The sequence below is a fragment of the Macaca fascicularis genome, chromosome 6 (genome assembly GCF_037993035.2).
Source record: "Macaca fascicularis isolate 582-1 chromosome 6, T2T-MFA8v1.1".
NCBI classification, from domain to species: domain Eukaryota; kingdom Metazoa; phylum Chordata; class Mammalia; order Primates; family Cercopithecidae; genus Macaca; species Macaca fascicularis.
The window spans coordinates 67953428-67977293 of NC_088380.1; the positions used below are offsets into that span (position 1 = coordinate 67953428).

A 23866-nucleotide genomic window follows, 5' to 3' on the forward strand; every position below is an offset into this window, starting at 1 on the left:
CTCTGCCTCCCGGGTTCAAGTGATTCTTCTGCCTTAGCCTTCTGAGTAGCTGGGAGTACAGGCACATGCCATCAGCCCAGCTAATTTTTTGTATTTTTAGTAGAGTTGGGGTTTCACCGTGTTAGCCAGGCTGGTCTCGATCTCCTGACCTCGTGATCCGCCTGCCTCAGCCTCCTGAAGTGCTAGGATTACAGGCATGAGCCACTGCACCTGGCCTGATTTTTATATTTTTAGTAGAGATGGGGTTTCACCATGTTGGCCAAGCTGGTCTTGAACTCTGGACCTTAGGGGATCTGCCCACCTTGATCTCCCAAAGTGCTGGGATTATAGGTGTGAGTCACTGCACCTGGCTGAAATACGCATTTTATTTACCCATTCATCACATGATGGATATTTGAGTTGTCAGTTTTTGGCTACTATGAATAATGTTGCAGTGAATATCTGTGTACGAGTTTTTGTATGGACATACTCATTTCTCTTGAGTTTATGTCCAAAGGTAGATTTGTTATGTTATATGTTAGTCTGTGTTTAACATTTTAAGGACCTGCCGGACTTCCAAAGTGGCCACTTTACATTCGTACCAGCAATGCCTGAGGGTTGCAGTTTCTCCTTACTGATACCTCATTATCTTTTTTTAAAAAGCTGGACACCATTGATTGGATCATTATCTTTTTGATTATTGCAGTAGTAGTGCGTGTGATACCGTGTTTTTTTTTTTTTAATTTAAAATTAAATGTTTTTAATATAGATGGAGTTTTGTCATGTTGCCCAGGTTGGTCTTGAACTCCTGAGGCTCAAGCAGTCCGTCAGCGTAGGCCTCCAAAAGTGCTGGGATTATAGGCGTGAGCCACCTTGCCCAGCCTCATTGTGGTTTTGATTTGTGTTGCCATAATTGCTAATGATCTTGAGCATCTTTTCATATACTTATTGACCATTTTTGCATCTTCTTTAACCACCTTTTAAAATCCTTTGCCGGCCGGGCGCGGTGGCTCAAGCCTGTAATCCCAGCACTTTGGGAGGCCGAGACGGGCGGATCACGAGGTCAGGAGATCGAGACCATCCTGGCTAACACAATGAAACCCCGTCTCCACTAAAAATATAAAAAAATTAGCCGGGCGTGGTGGCGGCGCCTGTAGTCCCAGCTACTTGGGAGGCTGAGGCAGGAGAATGGCAGGAACCCGGGAGGCGGAGCTTGCAGTGAGCCGAGATCGCGCCACTGCACTCCAGCCTGGGCGACAGAGCAAGACTCCGCCTCAAAAAAAAAAAAAAAAAAAAAAAAAAAATCCTTTGCCTATTTTTAAATTGGGTTATTTATCTTTTTATTATTGGGTTGTATAAAAGTTCTTTATGTATTCTGGATTCAATTCCCTTATCAGGTATATGGTTGGCAAGTATTTTCTCTCCTTCTGTGGGTTGTCTTCACTTTCGTGATAGCGTCATTTGGTAAAGTTTTAATTTTTATTTTTTTGAGATCTTGCTGTGTCACCCAGGCTGGAGTGCAGTGACACAATCATGGCTCACTGTAGCCTCAACCTCCTGGGCTCAAGTGATCCTCCTGCCTCAGCTTCCTGAGTAGCTGGGACATTAAGTATGTGCCATCATGCCTGGCTAATTTAAATTTTTTGTAGCGACAGGTTCTTGCTGTGTTCACTAAACTGGTCATAAACACCTAGGCTCAAGTGATCCTCCTCTCTTCGCCTCCCAAAGTGTTGGGATTACAGGTGTGAGCCACTGCATCTGGCCAAAATCTTTTATTTAAAAAAAGAAGGCCGGGCGCGGTGGCTTACACCTGTAATTCCAGCACTTGGGGAGGCCAAGGTGGGTGGATCACGAGGTCGGGAGTTCGAAACCAGCCTGGCCAACATAGTGAAACCCCATCTCTATTAAAAATACAAAAATTAGCTAGACGTGGTGGTGCACCCCGTAGTCCCATCTACTCAGGAGGCTGAGGCAGGAGAATCACTTGAACCTGGGCGGCGGAGGTTGCAAGTGAGCTGAGATTGCGCCACTGTACTCCAGCCTGGGCAACAGAGTGAGACCCTGTCTCAAAAAAAAAAAAAAAAAAAAAAGTACAGTCAGCTCTCCATGCTTTTTTTTTTTTTTTTTTTTTTTTTTTTTAATACTTTAAGTTCTAGGGTACATGTGGATAACGTGCAGGTTTGTTACATATGTATACTCGTGCCATGTTGGCGTGCTGCACCCATCAACTCGTCATCACCCATCAACTCGTCATTTACATCAGGTATAACTCCCAATGCAATCCTTCTCCCCTCCCCCCTCCCCATGATAGGCCCCTGTGTATGATGTTCCCCTTCCCGAGTCCAAGTGATCTCATTGTTCAGTTCCCACCTATGAGTGAGAACATGTGTTGTTTGGTTTTCTGTTCTTGCGATAGTTTGCTGAGAATGATGGTTTCCAGCTGCATCCATGTCCCTTCAAAGGACACAAACTCATCCTTTTTTATGGCTGCATAGTATTCCATGGTGTATATGTGCTACATTTTCTTAATCCAGTCTGTCACTGATGGACATTTGGGTTGATTCCAAGTCTTTGCTATTGTGAATAGTGCCACAGTAAACATACGTGTGCATGTGTCTTTATAGCAGCATGATTTATAATCCTTTGGGTATATACCCAGTAATGGGATGGCTGGGTCATATGGTACTTCTAGTTCTAGATCCTTGAAGAATCGCCATACTGTTTTCCATAATGGTTGAACTAGTTTACAATCCCACCAACAGTGTAAAAGTGTTCCTATTTCTCCACATCCTCTCCAGCACCTGTTGTTTCCTGACTTTTTAAGGATTGCCATTCTAACTGGTGTGAGATGGTATCTCATTGTGGTTTTGATTTGCATTTCTCTGATGGCCAGTGATGAGCATTTTTTCATGTGTCTGTTGACTGTATGAATGTCTTCTTTTGAGAACTATCTGTTCATATCCTTTGCCCACTTTTTGATGGGGTTGTTTGTTTTTTTCTTGTAAATTTGTTTGAGTTCTTTGTAGGTTCTGGATATTAGCCCTTTGTCAGATGAGTAGATTGCAAAAATTTTCTCCCATTCTGTAGGTTGCCTGTTCACTCTGATGGTAGTTTCTTTGCTGTGCAGAAACTCTTTAGTTTAATGAGATCCCATTTGTCAATTTTGGCTTTTGCTGCCGTTGCTTTTGGTGTTTTAGACATGAAGTCCTTGCCCATGCCTGTATCCTGAATGGTATTACCTAGGTTTTCTTCTAGGGTTTTTATGGTATTAGGTCTAACATTTAAGTCTCTAATTTGCAGGTTCTGCATATGCAGGTTTAACCAATGTCATGTTGAAAATATTCAAAAAGATTAACATAAATAGTAGAACAACAACAAAATACAGTATAGCAACTATTTACATAGCATTTATATTAGGTATTATAAGTAATCTAGAGGTGAGTTAAAGTATATGGAAGGATATGCATGTATTATATGAAAATACTACTATGTCATTTAATACAGGGGACCTGGGCATCCTTGGATTTTTGTATCTGCAGGTAGTCCTGGAACCAGTACCCCCTCATATACTGAGGGAGAACTGTATAGGCATTTACACACAGCTATAAAAGTCCGTCTAATCTACATCTCAGAAGTAGTAATCTACATCTCATTCTGACTAGATCTCAGAAGTTTTGGTATACTGTGTCTCCATTTTCATTCATTTCAAAATATTTTCTCATTTCCCTGTGATTTATTTGAGTTGTTGGTTATATAGGAGCAACTTTTTTCATTTCCACATATTTGTGAAGTTTTTGTATATCTCTGTTATTGATTATGATCAGAGAACATATTTGTATGATTTCAGTTCTTTTAAATTTACTGAGGCTTGTTTTGTGGCCTAGCATATGGTCTGTCCTGGAGAATGTTCCATGTGTACTTGAGAAAAATATGTGTATTTTTCTTTTGTTGAGTGGAATATTCTGTAAATGTCTTTTGGGTCTTGTTTGTGAGTAATGTGGTTCTAGGCTTATATTTCCTTGTTGATCTTCTTCTTAGTGTTCTGTTATTGGAAATGGAGTATTAAAGTCTCCAAATGTTATTGTAACTCAGAATCCCAGCTTTAAAATGCATTTAAAATTTTTTCCCTTCTTAATCTTTTTATTTTATTTTTTATTTTTATTTTTGAGACAGAGTCTTTCTCTGTCACCCATGCTGGAGTGCAGTGGCACAATCTTATATCACTGCAGCCTTGACCTCCAGGGCTCAAGCAGTCCTCTCACCTCAGCCTCCCAAGTAGCTGGGACCACAGGCATGTGCCAGCCACCACATCTGACTAATCTTTTGTATTTTTAGTAGAGGTGGGTTTTTGCCATATTACCGAGGCTGGTCTTGAACTCCTGAGCTCAGGCGAACTGCTTACCTCAGCCCCCCAACATGCTGGGATTACAGGTATGAGCCACCATGCCAGGCCCCTTAATCTCAGAAAGTAGTCTAGCAATGTATTTAATTTAATTTAATTTAATTATTTATTTTTATTTTTATTTTTATTTTTGAGAGAGAGCCTTGCTTTGTCGCCAGGCTGGAGTGCAGTAGTGCATTCTTGGCTCACTGCAACCTCTGCCTCCCCGGTTCAAGCAATTCCCCTGCCTCAGCCTCCCAAGTAGCTGGGATTACAGGCATGCACCACCACGTCCAGCTAATTTTTTGAATTTTAGGAGAAATGGGGTTTCACCATGTTAGCCAGGCTGTTCTTGAACTCCTGACCTCAGGTGATTCTCCCACCTCAGCCTCCAAAAGTGCTGGGATTACAGGTGTGAGCCACGGGAGCCACTGTGCCTGACCTTATTTTGTATTTTGAGACAGTCTCCTCTGTCACCCAGGCTGCAATGCGGTGGTGCGCTTTCCCCACTGCAACTTCCACCACCTGGGTTCAAGTGATTCTTTTGCCTCAACCTCCTGAGGAGCTGGGACTACAGGCACATGGCACGGTATGCCTGGCTAATTTTTTCCATTTGTAGTAGAGATGGGGTTTGCTATGTTGGCTAGGCTGGTCTTGAACTCCTAGCCCCAAGTAATCCTCCCACCTCGACCTCCCAAAGTGCTGGCATTACAGGTGTGAGCTACCACATCTGGGCCTTACAGTATATTTTAAAACTCTTCATTTTCCTTCCTTTCCCCCCAGGCATTCCTGTGTACAGTACTCATCTAACTGTGCACTTGCTTAGAAATTCCAGGAGTTTTTTTTTTTGAGACGAAGTCTTGCTCTGTCACCCAGGTTGGAGTGCAGTGGTGTGATCTCGGCTCACTGCAGTCTCTACCTCCTGAGTTCAAGCGATTTTTCCAGGGGCTAACTTTAAAACAAATCAGACGTAGGGACTCAGCTGTGGAATTCTCCTGCTTAGGAAGAGTTACAGATGGTCTACCACCACCAGGCTGAAGTCAAGATGATGCCAGCTATACCACCAGCTTACTCAAGATAGCCATTAGCAAGGTGTGCAGAGCAGACGCAGTGGCTCACACCTGTATTCCCAGCACTTTGGGAGGCTGAGGTAGGTGAATTACTTGAGGCCAGGAGTTTGAAACCAGCCTGGCCATCATGCGAAACCCCAGCTCTATTAAAAATACAAAAGTTAGCCAGGCTTGGTGGTGCACACGTGTAATCGCAGCTACTTGGGTGGCTGAGGCACAAGAATCGCTTGAGCCCAGGAGGCAGAGGTTGCAGTGAGCTCAGATTGCGCCACTGCACTCCAGCCTGGGTTACAGAGCAAGACAGGGTGACATGTATGTGAGTCTTCTCACATACATATATACATACATACATACATACATACATACATACATACGGCATGTGGACCTGTACCCTCCTGCACCTCTCCCGTGTGTTTCTTATACCAAGTTTTTCTTCTTAAACCCCTTCGCTCAGTGCAAAAAAACCAAAATGATTCCTCTGAGGCTTGAGCTGGGCTCTTTTCCCATTTACTAACATTTAAGTAAAAGCTGCTTTCCTTTTACCACACCATACTTTGACTTACCACACCATACTTTGACGGCCAAATTTGTGTTGGGTACTTTATTTATCCTGGTGTGGTACCTCTGCTCTTTGAGCAAGCTGTTGTGGGCATGATAGAGGCTCACTATTCTTTGCCTGCTGCCCTGTGGTGGAGCTTCTGACCCAGGAGTAGTACCTGGATGGAAGAAGAGAGCCCTGGTCCTCTAGCTGTGTTTGCCTGGTATAGAACTTCTACAGCATATAGCTGGGGGTGTGTGAGAAATGCTGGCTGGCTGGCTACCCGTCCGGGGGAGAGACCATAGCCCTTGGCTGGGAGTTAGGGTGAGAGAAAGCCCCGTGTTCTTGGCTGTATGTCCCTGGAGTAGAGCTTCCTCACATTGTGGGGCAGGGCTGGGTTTGTGGCTAAAAAACCACAGATTCTTAACTGTTCCTATCAAGATTTAGTAGTATTTGTCGCATAGATGTTTCTGTATTTGCTGTATGAGCTTAAGACATTTTCCAGAGACTTTGAGCCTTTTATAATTTTCACCAGTTAGGGTTGTATCCCTGAGGAGAGGGTCTGTGGAGCTACTCATGCCATCATTCCAAAAATATTCTTTCTCTTCTGATTCTTTTAAACTGGAAGTTAGTCCCAATCTTGATTAGATGAATGTTGACCACTTTTGATGTTTCAGAGGTGAGGCTGTGGGCTGCGTATTTCATCATATCAGGAGGCACTTAAGGTCAAGTTGTGTTGCTGTTTTTGATAACTGAATTTATTCTCTTGGTTAAGCTGGTGACTGATGATGGATTTCCTTATTTTAAAGGTTTGTTTCTTCATTACAATTAGCAAGTAATCTGTGGAGTGATACTTGGACACACTGGGAACACATTCTGTTCCCCAACAACTGTTCTTTCATTTAATGGTTTTAACATGGGTTATTTACCCATGCCTGAATAAATTATTTCACTGTGGGAACCCTTTTTATTTTGAAACACTCTTCAGTTTTTACTCTAATTTTGAAACCTTTTTGTTTTTTTTTTAGAGTCAGTCTACTTAATGTGTTGGCATTTAGTAGACTTGCTGAGGTTATTGTATGTGTGAAATGCCCTGAAACTAATGACAAACACAGATAATACAAATATTCTAAAGAAAATTGTTATGTATGGCTGAAATTAAAGTCACTGCAGGTCTGAGAAATCTGTTAGTGGCAGGCAAAGGTGCTGAGTTTTCTTTTGTTTGCTTGCTTCTTTTAATGAGCATTTTTATGTTTCCAACTACAGGCACATTTGTATACCTTTGGGCTTTGGGTTTTTACCCATTTAGATGAACCACTCATATTGGTTCTGTGTGGGAGATATACTCTGGATGCCAACTGGTATGGCAGAAACGTACCTTTCACAATTTGTTTTAACAATAAGAATAACTTGCGGCTGGGCGCGGTGGCTCACGCCTGTAATCCCAGCACTTTGGGAGGCTGAGGTGGGTGGATCATGAGGTCAGGAGATCGAGACCATCCTGGCTACCACGGTGAAACCCCTCTACTAAAAATATAAAAAAATTAGCTGGGCGTGGTGGCAGGCGCCTGTAGTCCCAGCTACTCGGTAGGCTGAGGCAGGAGAATGGTGTGAACCTGGGAGGCGGAGCTTGCAGTGAGCTGAGATCCGGCCACTGCACCCCAGCCTGGGCAACCGAGCGAGACTCCGTCTCAAAACAAACAAACAAACAAAAACAAAAACAAAAAAAGCATAGCTTCCTCTGCCTCTCTCCCCAGTAGCCCATAGATTTTGGGTAGACAACAGAGAGTGTTCTGATTCTTATCCTAAAAACCACTGCAGTGTCTGGCACAAAATAGATGCCCCAAAACTGTATGAACTGAGCTCTTCCCCCTGAGACTGGATGGACTTCTTAGGAGCAAGCGCCAAAGCAAGGGGATAACCTGGATGGGGCAGGTACTGGAAGGAGTCAGGGATGGGAAACTCTAGCAGATTCCACTAGAACAGGAAAAATGATGAGGATAAGGATTGCTTTGCTGTGTGCGTTTATGTTCTTCACACAGTCTTTGCTCTAGGGAAAAATTGCTTTGAGGGTTGGTAGTAGTCAGTGATTTTTTTAGTAGTAGCCCAAAGCAAGGCCGTGACTTTTATCTTTATTTCTTTGGTGGAGGGGTGAGATGAGTATGAGTTCTGGTAGAGCTTTTCTCCATTCATATGTTGACATCAATATATTTATATTGTTCCTATCCTGTGTCTATTTTTATACCTATATGAAAAGTCTAGACATCTTATTTTGCCCCATTTGTTCCTGCCTTTTTCTCCAACTTCATTTTCTGCCACTTTCCCTGTTTCCCACTAAGTGTCAGTCATATTGGCCTTCTTAAGTTTATTTCTGATCCCAAGGCCTTTTTTCTAGTTGTTTTCCCTGTCTGAACTCTGCCTTCTGATCTTTGCATGGGTTTCTCTTGTCGTTCATGTCTGTCATAAATGTCACTTCTCAGAAGCTTTCCCTGAGTACCCAATCTAAAGTGACACACTCAGTTGCAGTCGATCTTTTTTTTGTTTGTGTTTTTGAGACAGGGTTTCACTGTTTCCCAGGCTGGAGTGCAGTGGCATGATCACAGCTCACTGTATCCTGGACCTCCCTGGGCTCAGGTGATCCTCCCACCTTAGCCTCCTTAGTAGCTGGGACTACAAGTGCACACTACCACACCTGGGTAATTTTTGTACTTTCTGTAGAGACGGGATTTTACTCTGTTGCCCAGGTGGGTCTTGACATCCTGGGCTCAGACGATCTGTCCGCCTCAGCCTCCCAAAGTACTGGGATTAACAGGTGTGAGCCACCACACCTGGCCATGAGATGTGCTTTAAGTGTAAAAGATACACAGGATTTTGAAGATTTAGTATTAAAAGTAAAATATCTCAATATATTTTAAAAATATTGGTTACATGTTGCAGTGAAAACATTTTGGATATATTGAGTCAAATACACTATTAGGCCTGGTGCAGTGGCTTACGCCTGTAATCCCAGAACTTCAGGAGGCCGAGGTGGGCAGATCATTTGAGGTCAGGAGTTTGAGACCACCCTGGCCAGTATGGCGAAACCCAGTTTCTACTAAAAATAAAAAAATTAGCTGGACGTGGTGGCTCACGCCTGTAATCGCAGCTACTTGGGAGGCTAAGGCAGGATAATTGCTTGAACCCGGGAGGCAGAGGTTGCAGTGAGCTGAGATTGCATCACTGCACTCTAGCCTAGGCAACAGAGTGAGACTCCGTCTCAAAAAAATATATATATATATGTGTGTGTGTGTGTGTGTGTGTGTGTGTGTGTGTGTATAAATCAGAGTGGCTGTAGTAAAATACATATATAATATATTAAGATTAATTTTACATATTTCTTTTTACTACTTAACGTGGCTGCTAGAAAATATAAAATTAGGCCAGATGCTATGGCTCATGCCTGTAATCACAACACTTTGGGAGGGATTGCTTGAGCCTAGAAGTTCGAGACCAGCCGGAGCAACAAAGTGAGACCTTGTCTCTACAAAAAATATAAAAATAAAAAAAAATTAGCTGGGCCTGGTGGTACATGCCTGTGTTCCCAGTTACTTAGGAGGCTGAGGTGGAGGGATCACTTGAGGTCGAGGCTGCCGTGAGCAGTGATCACGTCACTGTATTACAGCCTGGGTGACAGAAATTTAAAATCTTAATCTGGGCTAGGCATGGTGGCTCACTCCTTTAATCCCAGCACTTTGGGAGGCCAAGGACCTGGCAGGCGGAGGTTGTAGTGAGCCGAGATCGTGCCAGTGCACTCCAGCCTGGGCAACAAAGCAAGACTCTATCTCAAAAAAGAAAAAAAAATATTAATCTGGCTAGGCATGGTGGCTCACGCCTGTAAGCCAGCACTTTGGGAGGCTGAGGCAGTTGGATCACCTCAGGTCAGGAGTTTGAGACCAACCTGGCCAACATGGTGAAACCCTGTCTCTACTAAAAATACAAAAATTAGCTGGGCTTGTTGGTGTGCACCTGTAATCCCAAATACCGGGGAGGCTGAGACCAGAGAATCACTTGAACCTGGGAGGTGGAGTGAGTTTGAGGTTGTGTGCTATTGCACTCCAGTTTGGGTGATAGAGTGAGACTCCGTCTCAAAAACTAAATCAAAATGAAATCAAATCTTAATGCAACTCTATTACTAACTGTTGGTATTTTTCAGATTCTAGTTATTGGACCCTTCTTAAGATGGTACAGTGAAATTTTTGTGGTTTTGATTAGCCCTGCTTTACTTACATAGGTTTTGAAATGGTTAATTTTCCCTAAAAGATAATCTAGGTCAGATTTCTTGTTGAATCAGCATTTGGGATTTTGCCATTTCACTGCAATTTAATTATAATTATTTTAACAAAGAAATCCATTTGCTTTGGCTATATTCTTTATAGGCTAATAACTTTCAGACTTTTACTGTTTGGAAAATTCTTCAGTCATAGAGTTAGCCATTATCACTAAGCTATATCATACAGTACAAAGCTATTCCCTGTCACCCCTGCACTGAGAACGATTTATTTTCTGTCAGCATTTTCAGCTTTCAGTTTTAATCCTTATGTTTTGTACGTGTATATTGTGAATAACTATACATACTTGCTAAGTATAGAATTGTGTATACAATTTTGGGGGTGATTAGAAACAGAAGCCTGGATAATTCAACAAATTCAAGAAATTGTGTGTTTGTTGAATGGCTTCAGCTACGTGGTATAGGATTAGATGACCCAGCCCTTAAGATCCTTTCTGACTTAGGTTTTAGATTTTTGTTTAATAGGTCAGTTTGGCTTTTTTCTCCATAGCATTTCATTTTGCGTGTTTCTTAAAATGATTTGGACGTGTACCACTGGTGGCATGTAAGATGATGTTGGAGAGTACTTTACAAATGAGTCAAAGCAACTCTTTCGGTTTTCTTTTGTTCCTTCTGATTTTATCAAGGATAAAGTTAGGTGCTACTTGCTACATGGTTTAATACTTTTATAACACTTATTAGTCTCCTTTTTAAAACGAAGACAGAAGGCATTATGCTTAGTCTTGGGCACATAATGGTACTTACTTAGAATTTAGAAACTTTGAAGTTTGTGTGTGTGTCCCCCCTCCCTCAATTTATTATCTTCCATTTATAGAACAATGAAAGAGAGTTTCCTTTAAGAATAAATTGATTTAAGCAAAAATAATTTGATTATGAATTTTAAGGAAGAGTGTGGATATACTTAGAAAAGATAGAAAGGCAGAACATGAAGGAGTAGATGAATAGGAGTAATTCAGTACATGAAAGCTTTTTGTCTCCATTTATTTTAGTGTTAATTTTTTATTGTAATATACACATTCAAGTATGTTAACTTATCATTGCCAGGTTTCCATGGATCTCAATAGTGCCAGCACTGTTGTTCTTCAGGTCTTAACACAGGCCACCAGTCAGGATACTGCTGTGTTAAAACCAGCCGAGGAGCAGCTGAAGCAGTGGGAGACACAGCCAGGTTTCTATTCAGTGTTGCTGGTAAGTTGTTCTAAAATTGTTTGCTTTTCTTTTTAATAAAATGAGACAACATTAATTTGTTTTAAAAACCTAGTCTTATTGGTAGTTTAGTGAAATAGATTCAAATGTTTGGCTGCTGATGCCTTTGCCATTATTTTATTACTTTATGGCTTCTTAAGGGTGTTAAAGAAATATTTATTGATAAATATAAAAATAAGCAAGGTATGTGTAGCATCTGCTCAGAAGGCAAAACCGTGATGATTTTCAGTTTTAGTATGTTGAAAGTATCTACCATCAGGACTGGAGGTGGCACTCTTTCATGTTTTGTCTTTATCCCTACCCCAGGTAATTTATGTTGTCATAGTTGTTCAGGTCTCCACATTGCAGCATCAGTGTCAGGTGTACTGTGTATTTCACTTTAAAATGTTTTCTTTTCTCATCTAAAAATTTCCTTCTCTTGACACATCTGATGCTTTCTTGGGTGTAATAGGAAGTAGTATAATTAATTAACAATATGCGCTTTAAACAAACCTTTGTTGGAGTTTAAAGTTTTTGACTAATTAATCAAAATTATTTTCTCAATGCCAGAATGAAGTATTTTTGTGTTGAAGACCTTCCTTATACTTTTTTTCTAAGAAATTGAGAATTCTGATTAGTGTTTGAGGCTTAGCTTCTGGTCAGGGCAACAAAGCTCCCACTTGGGTTAAAAATTGACTCATTATTTGTGACCGGGTCATAGAATCAGAGCAAAATTGTTTATTATATCTTGCAAAATAAAATAAGTGGTAGTAGTTGTCATATATATTTTAACTTGTTGGCTAAAAAAGTTTGAGTTGTTTGTTAAATTGAAGAAGATATTGGTCGTGACTGTAAGGGAAATTGTTTAAAGTCAGACTTGTTATTCTGAATATAACAAAAAAGTTGGCTGTTTGGCTCAGTAACAGAATGGTAAAAAAAAAAAAAAAATACTGATTTTAAAAGATAGTAAAGAAAACATCTTATTCTTTATGTAATCTTAGCACTTTGGGAGGCCAAGGTGGGTGGATCACCTGAGATCAGGCGTTCAAGATCAGCCTGGCCAACATGGCAAAACCCGTCTTGGCTAAAAATACAAAAATTAGCCAGACGTGGTGGCGCATCCCTGTAATCCCAGCTATTTGGGAGGTTGAGGAAGGAGAATTGATTGAACCTGGGAGGTGGAGGTTGCAGTGAGCCAAGATTGCGCCACTGCACTCCAGTCTGTGCAACGGGAGCGAGACTCCATCTCAAAAAAAACACAAAAACTTATAAATGTTTTTCTATAGCAAAGGACATACTTCCACGTCATTTTTGGCTTTGAGATTTTCCTATACAAGGTTTGAGAGGTCACCTCTGGGAATTTGAGTTATTTTTGGTCTGAGACATAGTATAATTATAACATTATTATTATTTGGATTAACATAATGAATACTTTTTTGGAGTAATGGTTAATTTTGAGTTGAGATTATTCACATCACATGTAGTTTTATCTGTCTTTTTTTTTTTTTTTTTTTGAGACAGAGTTTCACTCTTGTTGCCCAGGATGGAGTGCAATGGTGTGATCTCAGCTCGCTGCATCCTCTCCCTCCCGGGTTCAAGCGATTCTCCTGCCTCAGCCTCCCAAGTAGCTGGGATTACAGGCATGTGCCACCATGCCTGGCTAATTTTTGTATTTTTATAGAAACAGGGTTTCTCCATGTTGGTCAGGCTGGTCTCAAACTCTTGACCTCAGGTGATCTGCCCTTCTCGGCCTCCCAAAGTGTTGCTATTACAGGCGTGAGCCACTGTGCCCAGCTCCTTTTTTTTTTTTTTTTTTTTTTGAGACAGAGTTTTGCTCTTGTTGCCCAGGCTGAGTGCAGTGGCGTGATCTCAGCTCACTGCAACCTCCGCCTCCTGGATTCAAACAACTCTCCTGCCTCAGTCTACTGAGTAGCTGGGATTACAGGTGTGCACCACCACGCCCAGCTAATTTTTTTGTATTTTTAGTAGAGACGGGGTTTCATCATGTTGGCCAGGCTGGTCTCGAACTCCTGACCTCAAGGTGATTCACCTGTCTCAGCCTCCCAAAGTGTATGGATTACAAGTGTGAACCACCACGCCCGGCCGCTTTGTGTCTCTTAAAAGTGTTCTGCTATCAAACTTTTTTTTTTTTTTTTTTGAGACAGAGTCTCGCTGTCACCAGGATGTTGTTGCGTAGTGGTGTGATCTCAGCTCACTGCAACGTCCACTTCCCTGGTTCAAGTGATTCTCCTGCCTTGGCCTCCTGAGTAGCTGGGATTAGAGGCATGCACCACCATGCCCAGCTAATTTTTGTATTTTTAGTAGAATTGGGGTTTCACCATGTTGGCCAGGATGGTCTCGATCTCGTGATCTCGTGATTCGCCTGCCTCAACCTCCCAAAGTGCTGGAATTACAGGCGTGAGCCACCATGCACAGCTTTATCAAGCTTATTTACAAGCATAATTGTTTTGATAAGGAGGATACTATGAAATAGTTTTATTTCATAGCATGTATTAACAACCCTGGGGACTTGATTGCTTAGAATCTTTGAATCTGTGCTGTAGTGGGCCTACTTTTTCTAATTTGGAAGTTATATATTTTATTGAATATGTGTGGGGCTATGGTTTTCATTTGAAAAATAATTAGGTTTGCTTTTTCTGAATTTAATTTTTTTACTAGCGGAATTTTCAAACACACCTAAAAGCAGAATAGTACAATTACTCTCTGCATGTCTGTTACTCAGCTTAAACAGTTAACATACAACTGAGCAGGTATACTTTCTGACATTAATTGTAGAACTGTATATACTTCATAAATGTGGATATGATATATGTAGTGATAGAATGTAAACAAATTTAATTAAAAGATCTGTCCAGGCCAGGCGTGGTGGTTCATGCCTATAATCCCAGCACTTTGGGAGGCCCAGGCGAGTGGATCACCTGAGGTCAGGAGGTTGAGACTAGCCTGGCCAACATGGTGAAACCCTGTCTTTACAAAAAAAAAAAAAAAATACAAAGTATCAGCTGGGCTTGGTGGCAGGCACCTGTAACCCCAGCTACTTGGGAGGCGGAGGCAGGAGAATCGCTTGAACCTGGGAGGCGGAGGTTGCAGTGAGCCAAGATCGTGTCATTGCACTCCAGCCTGGGAGACAAGAGCCAAACTCTGTCTCAAAAAAAAAAAAAAAAAAAAAAAAAAGACCTGTTCATACTTTATTATGGGTACATTAATTATACTTTTTACTTATTCCATGCTAATTCTAATATTATGTTTTTTATTGATAGAATATTTTCACAAACCACACTTTGGATATAAATGTAAGGTGGCTTGCTGTACTGTATTTTAAACATGGAATTGATCGCTACTGGAGACGTGTAGCACCTCAGTAAGTTCCATCACTTCCTCTATTCCTTGGGTGTAATCCTTCCCAAATTCAGGAAGGTGTAAGAATGTACTTGTTTATGTAAAAAAATGTGTTAGCACTTCTGCAGCACATATAACTAAAATTGGAGCAATATAGAGATTAGCATGGTCTCTGTGCAAGGATGATTTGTGAAGTGTTTGATATTTAAAAAAATGCCAAAAAAGTGTTTACTGAATAAATGTTCTATTTAGTTAATGACAAATCAACAGCTATATTATTGTTTTCTTCATGGTTTTGGGTGTGTGTGTGTGAGTGTGTCATGTTGGCCCTCTGCTTGCAAGGATCATGCTGAGTGAGTCATGTTGAACAAAAGCCCTTATTTTTAGTCCTACGCATGTTAAAAGGCTGAGGCAGGAGGATTGCTTGAGCCCAGGAGTTTGAGACCAGCCTGGGCAACATGGAGAGATCCCATCTCAAGAAAAAAGAAACAGAAATGTAAGGTTAGGATTTGGGGAAAAAAGCCATTCAGAAGGAAATCCCGGGTCAACTCTGAACCAGCTGGGTGTAATTTCTGAGTCTTATGCATTCTTTCTCTGTGGTGGGAATGGATTAGTATACATTTGTAATCACATTAGTATTCAGTTATAACTGTTTTATGTACCTTGTTAACAGATTTCTCTTAGTAGTTAATTTTACATGTTATATAATCAGTGGAAAATCATTGTAGACATGACCCTGGGATTAGTTTGATACAAAATACGGTACTGAATTTTGCCTAAGAAGCATCATAATCTGTGTTTTCCAGTAGATGGCACTATAGCTCTGTAAATTCTTAAAGCCATAAGGCTTTTCTCAGTCTGAATACTTCAAAATGCATATAAAACATGTCCTTGAATAATATTGGGAACAAGAAGAATATTTTCAGGCTGCGCTTAGGATACTATATTAAGATTTAAAGCAAACATGTCTTCTTTTTTTTTTTTTTGAGACAGAGTCTTGCTCTGTCGCCCAGGTTAGAGTGCAATGGTGCGATCTCGGCTCACTGCAAGCTCCGCCTCCCGGGTTCACACCATTCTCCTGCCTCAGCCTTCCGAGTAGCTGGGGCTATAGGTGCCTGCCACAGCATCTGGCTAATTTTTTATATTTTTAGCAGCGCCGAGGTTTCACCATGTTAGCCAGGATGGTCTCGATCTCCTGACCTTGTGATCCGCCTGCCTCGACCTCCCAAAGTGCTGGGATTATAGGCGTGTGCCACTGTGCCCGGCCGGATTAATTCTTTAGATAGGATTAATTCATAATTTCGGGGAGAAATTTGGTAGGAGGTGATGAGAAAGTGTGCATTATTGGTTTATAGGCAGTGGCCCAGCAGCACTTTTCTACTGCTTTGTCCAATTAAATTTTGCATGTCTCTTAAGATTCATTTTGTTTTACTGGTTATATAAAGGATATAGTTATAAATGATTGTCTTGGCTGGTCACAGTGGCTCACTCCTGTAATCCCAGCACTTTAGGAGGTCGAGGTGGGCAGATCACTTGAGGTCACGAGTTTGAGACTAGCCTGGCCAACATGGTGAAACCCCACCCCTACTAAAAATACAAAAATTAGCCAGGTGTGGTGATGGATGCCTGTAATCCCAGTTGCTGGGGAGGGTGACACAGGAGAATCACTTGAACCCAGGAGGTAGAGGTTGCAGTGAGCCAAGAATGTGCCACTGCACTCCAGCCTGGGCGACAGAGTGAGACTATATCTCAAAAGACAGACAGACGGAAAGAGAGAGAGAGAGAGAGAGAGAGAGAGGTGTGTGTGTGTGTGTGTGTATATATATATGAACATACTTAGAAATATATATATATAAAAAATGATTATTTTGAAGGTAAAGTAAATTATTAAATATTTCAGGCTTCACTTTTACATAATGAATTAGAACCTGGACTTTTGCTTAAATTTAAAAAGTTATGAGAGAATTTATGCAGTATTTGATAGTTAAATCCCAAGCTGTCTCTTTTAGTATATATTGAGATAAAAGCTGAAAAGGAGATGAATGTATTTAGAAAGGGGGAGCATGGGTGGCAGATTAGTAATTGAACTTATAAACTTGAGACTTTTTAAAAATATGCTTGTTTCTGTACTTACCTGTTTCATTTTGTATAGATCCTACTCTTAACCGTTTTCACAGAATGAGAATTAACTAACAAGCTTGTTACCATTACCATATACATTGCAATTTATCTGGGTCCTAATTAATTAAATACTATCCAATTTCTGCTTGGAACATAGTTTGGATTCATCTAATGATAACATGCATAAAATTAAAGGTGGAATGTAAATTATTATTAGAGAATTGTTAAAGATGTGAATTTTCTTCAGGTTAATGGCTTATTTCTTTAATATATATACAATCCCTGACTTACGGTGGTTTGATTTAATGTTTTTTTTTTTTTACTTCACCATGATGCAAAAGCAGTATGTATGTATTCAGTAGAAACTGTACTTCAAGTGCCCATACAACCATTCTGTTTTTCACTTTCAGTACAGTATTTTTCATTTTCAGTACAGTGTTCAATAAATTAACATGAGATATTTACTACTTTATTATAAAATAGGCTTTGTGTTGGATGCTTTTGCCCGGCCGTAGGCTAATGTAAGTGTTCTGAGCATGTTTGAGGTAGGTTAGGCTAAGATACGATGTTCAGTAGGTTAGATATAAAATAAATCTTTGACTTACAGTATTTTTTATTTACTGTGGGTTTATCAGGAGGTAACCCCATCGTAAGTCAGGAGCATCTGTGTATTTTTTTGCATGATCTATTTTGATAGCTAGTCATTATACACTTTTTGTTGTTGTTGTTGTTGTTGAGATGGAGTCTCACTCTGTCGCCCAGGCTGGAGTGCAGTGGCACAATCTTGGCTCACTGCAAGCTCCGCCTCCTGGGTTCACGCCATTCTCCTGCCTCAGCCTCCTGAGTAGCTGGGACTACAGGCGCCCGCCACCACACCTGGCTAATTTTTTGTATTTTTAGTAGAGACGGGGTTTCACTGTGTTAGCCAGGATGGTCTCGATCTCCTGACCTCGTGATCCACCCGCCTCAGCCTCCGAAAGTGCTGGGATTACAGGCGTGAGCCACCACGCCTGGGCCGTTATACACTTTTATTGTAGTTAGAGTTATGCAAACTGATGAACCTGGCTCCTTGGCATAGAAGAAAAGTTCAATTACAAGTGTAAAGCAAAATATTGTAGGAGAAAACATTATGTCGGGTTTGATAGTAGAAGGGAACTATTAAAGTTGGAAAGTATAGCACAATCATAAAAGGATTAGAGAGATATTTTTAATGACCTGAATGTTTATGTTAATCTTGTTTTCTCATTTATTAACTTTGAGTAAGTCATTAAGATTTTAAAATACTTTCTTTGAAGTGTAATATATAATATACTTTAAACAGTGCACAAGTAAAGGGTGTAGTTTGAATGTTTATAATGCAAAGACACCTGTGTAACTGCCACTTGGAGCTAGATAGAACACTTACAGCATTCTAGAAACTTTTACAGACATGTGCATTTTATTACCATTTATAGTCAGATGTGTGTTCAACTTTAGTAGATATTGTTAATTTTCTAGGCTGGTTGTATCAGATTGCACTGCCACAGCAACATACGAGTGTTAGTATTTGCTCTGCATTCTTATCTGCACTTGGTCTGATCTTTCATTTTAGTCTTTCTGGTGGGCTTCGTAATTTTAGTTTGCATTGTCTTTAATGATCAGTACTTTTTAAATGTACTTGTTGGTCATTGGGATATCCTCTATTGTGAAGAGTCTGTTATTTGAACGTTTAAAAAATTGGATTATCTTATTGATTTATGGGACTTTTATTTTGGATACAAGTCCTTTGTCAAATGTATGTATTACAAATATCTTCTAGGCTAGGTGCAGCTGCTCACGCCTGTAATCCCAGCACTTTGAGAGGCCTAGGTGGGCAGGTCACCTGAGGTCAGGAGTTCGAGACCAGCCTGGCCGACATGATGAAACTCCATGTCTACTAAAAATACAAAAACTAGCTGGACATAGTGGCGCACATCTGTAGTCCCAGCTACTGAACAGGCTGAGGCAGCAGAATCTCTCGAACCTGGGAGGCGGAGGTTGCAGTGAGCTGAGATCATGCCACTGTTTTCCAGCCTGGTCAACAGAGCGAGACTCTGTCTGCAAAAAAAAAAAAAAAAAATCAACTTTGTGACTTGCCTTTTCACTTTCTTCAGAAGCCCTTAATTTTAATGAAGTTTAATTTAATTACCTTTCTATGATTATTTCTTTTGGGTTGTAGTTTTTTTAATAATTTTTTTTTTTAAAGAAGACAGGGTCTTATTCTGTTGCCCAGGCTAGAGTGCAGTGATGCAATCATAGCTCAGTGTAACCTCTAACTCCTGGGCTCAAGCCGTCCTGCTGCCTCAGCCTCCTGAGTAGCTGTGACTACAGGCGCGTGCCACCAGTGCCTAATTTTAAAACAGTTTTTGTAGAGATGGGGTCTTGCCAGGTTGCCCAGGCTAGTCTTGAACTCCTGACTGAAGTGACCCTCCCACCTTGGCCTTCCGAAATGCTGGAATTTACAGGTGTGAACCAGTGCTCCCAGCCTATTTATGAATTTTTTGCTCAGCCGGTGGTCATGAAAATACTGTTTTCTACTGAAAGCTTTGTTTTCCTTTTCTATTTTAGTTGTATGATCTATCTGGAGTTTATTTTTGTACAAGGTGCTCATGTGAAGTAGGGACATGTGTTCTTTCTCCATTGCATCGTGATTGTACCCTTTCTTTTTTCTCTCTCTTTTTTTTTTTTTTTTTTTTTGAGACAGGGTCTTGCTCTGTCACCTAGACTGGGGTGCAGTGGTGCCATCATGGCTCACTGCAACCTTGACTTCACAGGCTCCAGTGATCCTCCCACTTCAGCCTCTGGAGTAGCTGGGACCACAGGTGCGTGCCACCATGCCTGGCTAATTTTTGTATTTTTGGTAGAGACAGGGTTTCACCAAGTTGATCAGGCTGGTCTCGAACTCCTGAGCTCAAGCAGTCCCAGTCTCTTGGCCTCCCAAAGTGTTGGGATTATAGGCATGAGCCACCATGCTCGGCTTTGGATTTGTTTTTTCATCCAATTTTATCATAAATGTCTTTTAATTTTAGTATTATGCCCATTTATACTTAATGTAATTACTAATATATTGGGATTAAATCTGCCCACACTTTGTTCTTTTTCTTTTTCTTTTCTTTTTTTGAGACAGAGTCTTGTTCTGTTGTCCAGGCTGGATGGAATACAGCGACACCATCTCAGCTCACTGCAGCCTCTGCCTCCCAGGTTCAAGCAGTTCTCATGCCTCAGCTTCCCGAGTAGCTGAGATTACAAGCATGTGCCACCATGCCCAGCTAAATTTTGTGTTTTTAGTAGAGACAGGGTTTCACTGTGTTGTCCAGGCTGGTCTTGAACTCCTGGCCTCAAGTGATCTTCCTGCCTCGGCCTTCCAGAGTGCAGGGCTTACAGGTGTAAACTACTGTGTCCAGCCTCACACTTTGTTTTCTGTATGTCTTGATATCTGTTCCCTTTTTTCTTTCTTGCTTTCCTTTGGATTACAGTAGTTCCTCCTTATCTGTAGGTGATAGGTTCCAAGACTCCCAGTGGATGCCTGAAACTGCAGATAGTCCTAAGTCCTGTATTTAGTAGGTTTTTTTTTTTTCAGTCTGATGACAAAGTAGCTACTAAATGTCTAGTGGGCAGGTAGCATGTACAGCATGGGTGTGCTTGACAAAGGAATAATTTACATCCCAGGCCAGACAGGGCAGGACAGCATGAGATTTCATCATGCTATTCAGGATGCTACGCTATTCAAAATCTATGAATTTTCCATTCCATTCATTGAATCTACTTCATTGATGGTAGATTACTGGAACCATGGAAAGTAAAACTATGAATAAAGGAGGACAACTGTATTCAAGACAGTTTTTATTACTCAGTTTTACTCTAAAACATTTAGTATGTTTTCATTATTTAAGTGATTGTAACATGGACCCTTGATATCCTTGTATTAGTACCTTACCTTTTTTTTTGAGAGACAGGGTCTTGCTCTGTTGCCCAGGCTGGAATGCAGTGGCACAATCATAACTCACTGCAGCCTCCACCTCCTGGGCTCAAGAAAGCCTCCTATCTCAGCCTCCTAAGTACCTCAGACTACAGGTGTATACCGCCATGTTCTGCTAATTTTTTTTAGTTTTAATATTTTGTAGAAATGAGATCTTGCTATGTTGCCCAGGCTTATTTTGAACTCCTGGCCCCAAACAATTCTTCTATCTCAGCTTCCCATAGGATTGGGATTACAGGCATGAGCCACCATGGCTGGCGCTTTACTTTTTCTAGTTAATGCCAGAACCTTGTAGTAATATGTTAATTCTGTCTAATCCCTCCTGTTTTTAATGCTATTGTTGTTGTGTGCTTTAATTTAATTTAATTAATTTAATTCTGATACCCAGAATGGAAAACCTTAAAATGAGGCATTAAAATCTAATGTACATTTTCTATTCAAAAAAATATTTAAGAGACAGGGTCTTGTTCTGTTGCCCAGGCTGGAGTGCAGTGGTGCAATCATCTCTCACTGCAGCCTTGACCTCTTGGGCTCGAGCCATCCTTCTGCATTGGCCTCCCCAAAGTGCTGGTATTACAGGCCTGAGCCACTGTGCCTGGCCTTCATTTTAAAATTAACAACACATTCATACGTATGTATTCAGTCTTACATAGTAGTGTTCTCCGTTTCCTGTCCAATACCTTTCTGTTTTCCTTTCTCATATGCAGTCGAAATTATTAGTGTTGTGTTTATTCTTTTTGGAGATGTTTAAAATGAAAGGTTTAAGCTAGTTGATTTCTCATAAGTCGCCCATCCCAAATATTCTCCGATTCTGAATCTCTTGCCCCATAGAATAATCTCACACAGATTTTATGAAAGAAGCCGATGAAATGGCAATATTTACTTGTATAGATTTTTTGTAGCCATCTTTTTGTTTTGTAGGCTATTTTTACATCAATAAAAGTGAACATCAAATATATTAATTACCTGGATTTGTCTTATTTACTCTTGCTTACTGTGTGGTGCTTCCCATTTATTCAATCGTGAAGGAATTTTATGCTTCCAACTTATCTGATGTGCCATTGTACGAGTAATAGAAATAATCTTGTTCATTTCCCAGAACCAATCAGGGACAGTTGTTTAGAAGACTTTTTATTGTTAAAGTTCATAGTAGTGCTGATGTACAAGTAATGGAAATAATCCTTTTTATTTACAAAAACCAATCAGAGACACATGTTTGAAAGACTTTTTATTATTAAAATTTACAGTAGTGCTTACCTACATTTTTTATTAGGTGGCATTCTTTTGCATAATCAATATTTTTTTTTACAGTGCTCTGTCAGAGGAGGAGAAAACTACTCTGCGTGCAGGGCTTATCACCAACTTCAATGAACCAATAAACCAGGTTAGTGAGAAAAATGAATGCTAATTTTTCTTTTAATTTCTTCTGCTTTTCCAAACTAATTTTATATTCTGGCATTAAAATGAAAAATAAATAAAAATATCACTATTACACTATTTTCATTTGTGATGTTTTTACTTTTTTTTACATTTTGAGATCTATTTGTAGCTTCGAGTAGTTTTGATTAGATTTGGTTATTAATTATTTAAAGCCCAGAAGTCATTTTAAGGTATATTTGTATACTTTCCAGCTTTCTCATTTTATGAGCCTGTGTTTAAAGCAAATCTCTCTATATAGTCATGTGATGCCTACTGTTGTTTTGGGCAACAGTGGACTGCATATATAATCGTGGTCCCATAGGATTATAATGGAACTGAAAAGTTCTTCTCACCCATTGACATCATAGCTGTCCTAATACTGTAGTGCAATGTATTACTCATTAATTGGTGGTGATGTTGGTGTAAACAAACCTATTGCGCTGCTGCTAGTCTTACAATTACTATACATTCTGTGATATTCACACAACCACAGAATTGCCTAATGACACATTTCTCAGAATATATCTCTGTTGTTTAGTGATACATGGCTATATTTGTAGTCTTACTGCACAAGAATTAATTTTAATGATTGTAATTTTTAGATTATCTTCCCCCCCGCCTTATTTTTTTATTTTTTTAGACAGAGTCTCGCTCTGTTGCCCAGGCTGGAGTGCAGTGGCGCAATCTCAGGTCACTGCAAGCTCTGCCTCCCAGGTTCACGCCTTTGTCCTGCCTGAGCCTCTGGAGTAGCTGGGACTACAGGTGCTTACCACCATGCCTGGCTAATTTTTTGTATTTTTAGTGGAGATGGGGTTTCATCGTGTTAGCCAGGATGGTCTCGATCTGACCTCGTGATCCATCCGCCTCGACCACCCAAAGTGCTGGGAATATAGGCGTGAACCACTGTGCCTGGCCGGCCCCCACCACTTTTTTAAAAAAAAACTACAGAATGGCTTTAGGTTTTTTTCTATTGGTTGTATCCATCACATTTTCAATTCCTACTATTCTGTGGCAGCTAGATAGTAAATTATGTACAGTTTTATCTTTTTTTTACATATTGAGGTTTGTCTTCTAAGAATAAAATAAGTTTTGCTTATAGGTACAATAATTCTTAAGTTTTTTCGAGATAATACTTGGTTATGCTTGCTTTTTTAAATTGAGCTATTAAAGCACAATTGTATTTGGCAATATTTCCAATACAATTTTATTTTGACCTGTTTAAATGATCTCAGTTCTTTGCTCTTTCTTTACAAAGGAGCTAAAGGATAATGGAGAAAAACAGAGTTACCTTTAATGGGGCAGGAGGTGATTAGGGAGGGGTTTGTGTTACTGATCGATGAACAACTGCCTAATTGTTCTTTCAGCTAGCATTTGGGAAACAATGGTGTGTAGAAATATCATTATTTAAATGCCCAATATTTGATGTTTCTTTCTACTTTTAGGTCAGGATTCTTAAACTTTGTGGTCACAGGATCTCATTATACTGCTA

At 40.3% G+C, this 23866-nt stretch overlaps 1 protein-coding gene and 1 non-coding gene across 18 annotated transcripts in view; both read left to right on the top strand.

Moving 5' to 3' along the window:
• The window catches only part of IPO11 (importin 11), a 230651-nt gene that overhangs the window by 16709 nt on the left and 190076 nt on the right, over positions 1 to 23866 (top strand). For all 17 annotated transcript variants that reach the window (XR_012413694.1, XR_012413693.1, XR_012413695.1 and 14 more), the window contains 3 exons: positions 11340 to 11483; positions 14762 to 14862; positions 22270 to 22342. Coding sequence is in view for 14 of the 17 variants with exons in the window: in XM_073993507.1 (XP_073849608.1) it covers positions 11340 to 11483; positions 14762 to 14862; positions 22270 to 22342 (318 nt within the window). In the remaining 3 variants the exon portion in view is untranslated. The remainder of the gene's footprint in view (positions 1 to 11339; positions 11484 to 14761; positions 14863 to 22269; positions 22343 to 23866) is intronic.
• Positions 14951 to 15058, top strand: LOC123574241 (U6 spliceosomal RNA). The gene has a single exon (XR_006699128.2). It is a non-coding gene; the product is annotated as a U6 spliceosomal RNA (small nuclear RNA).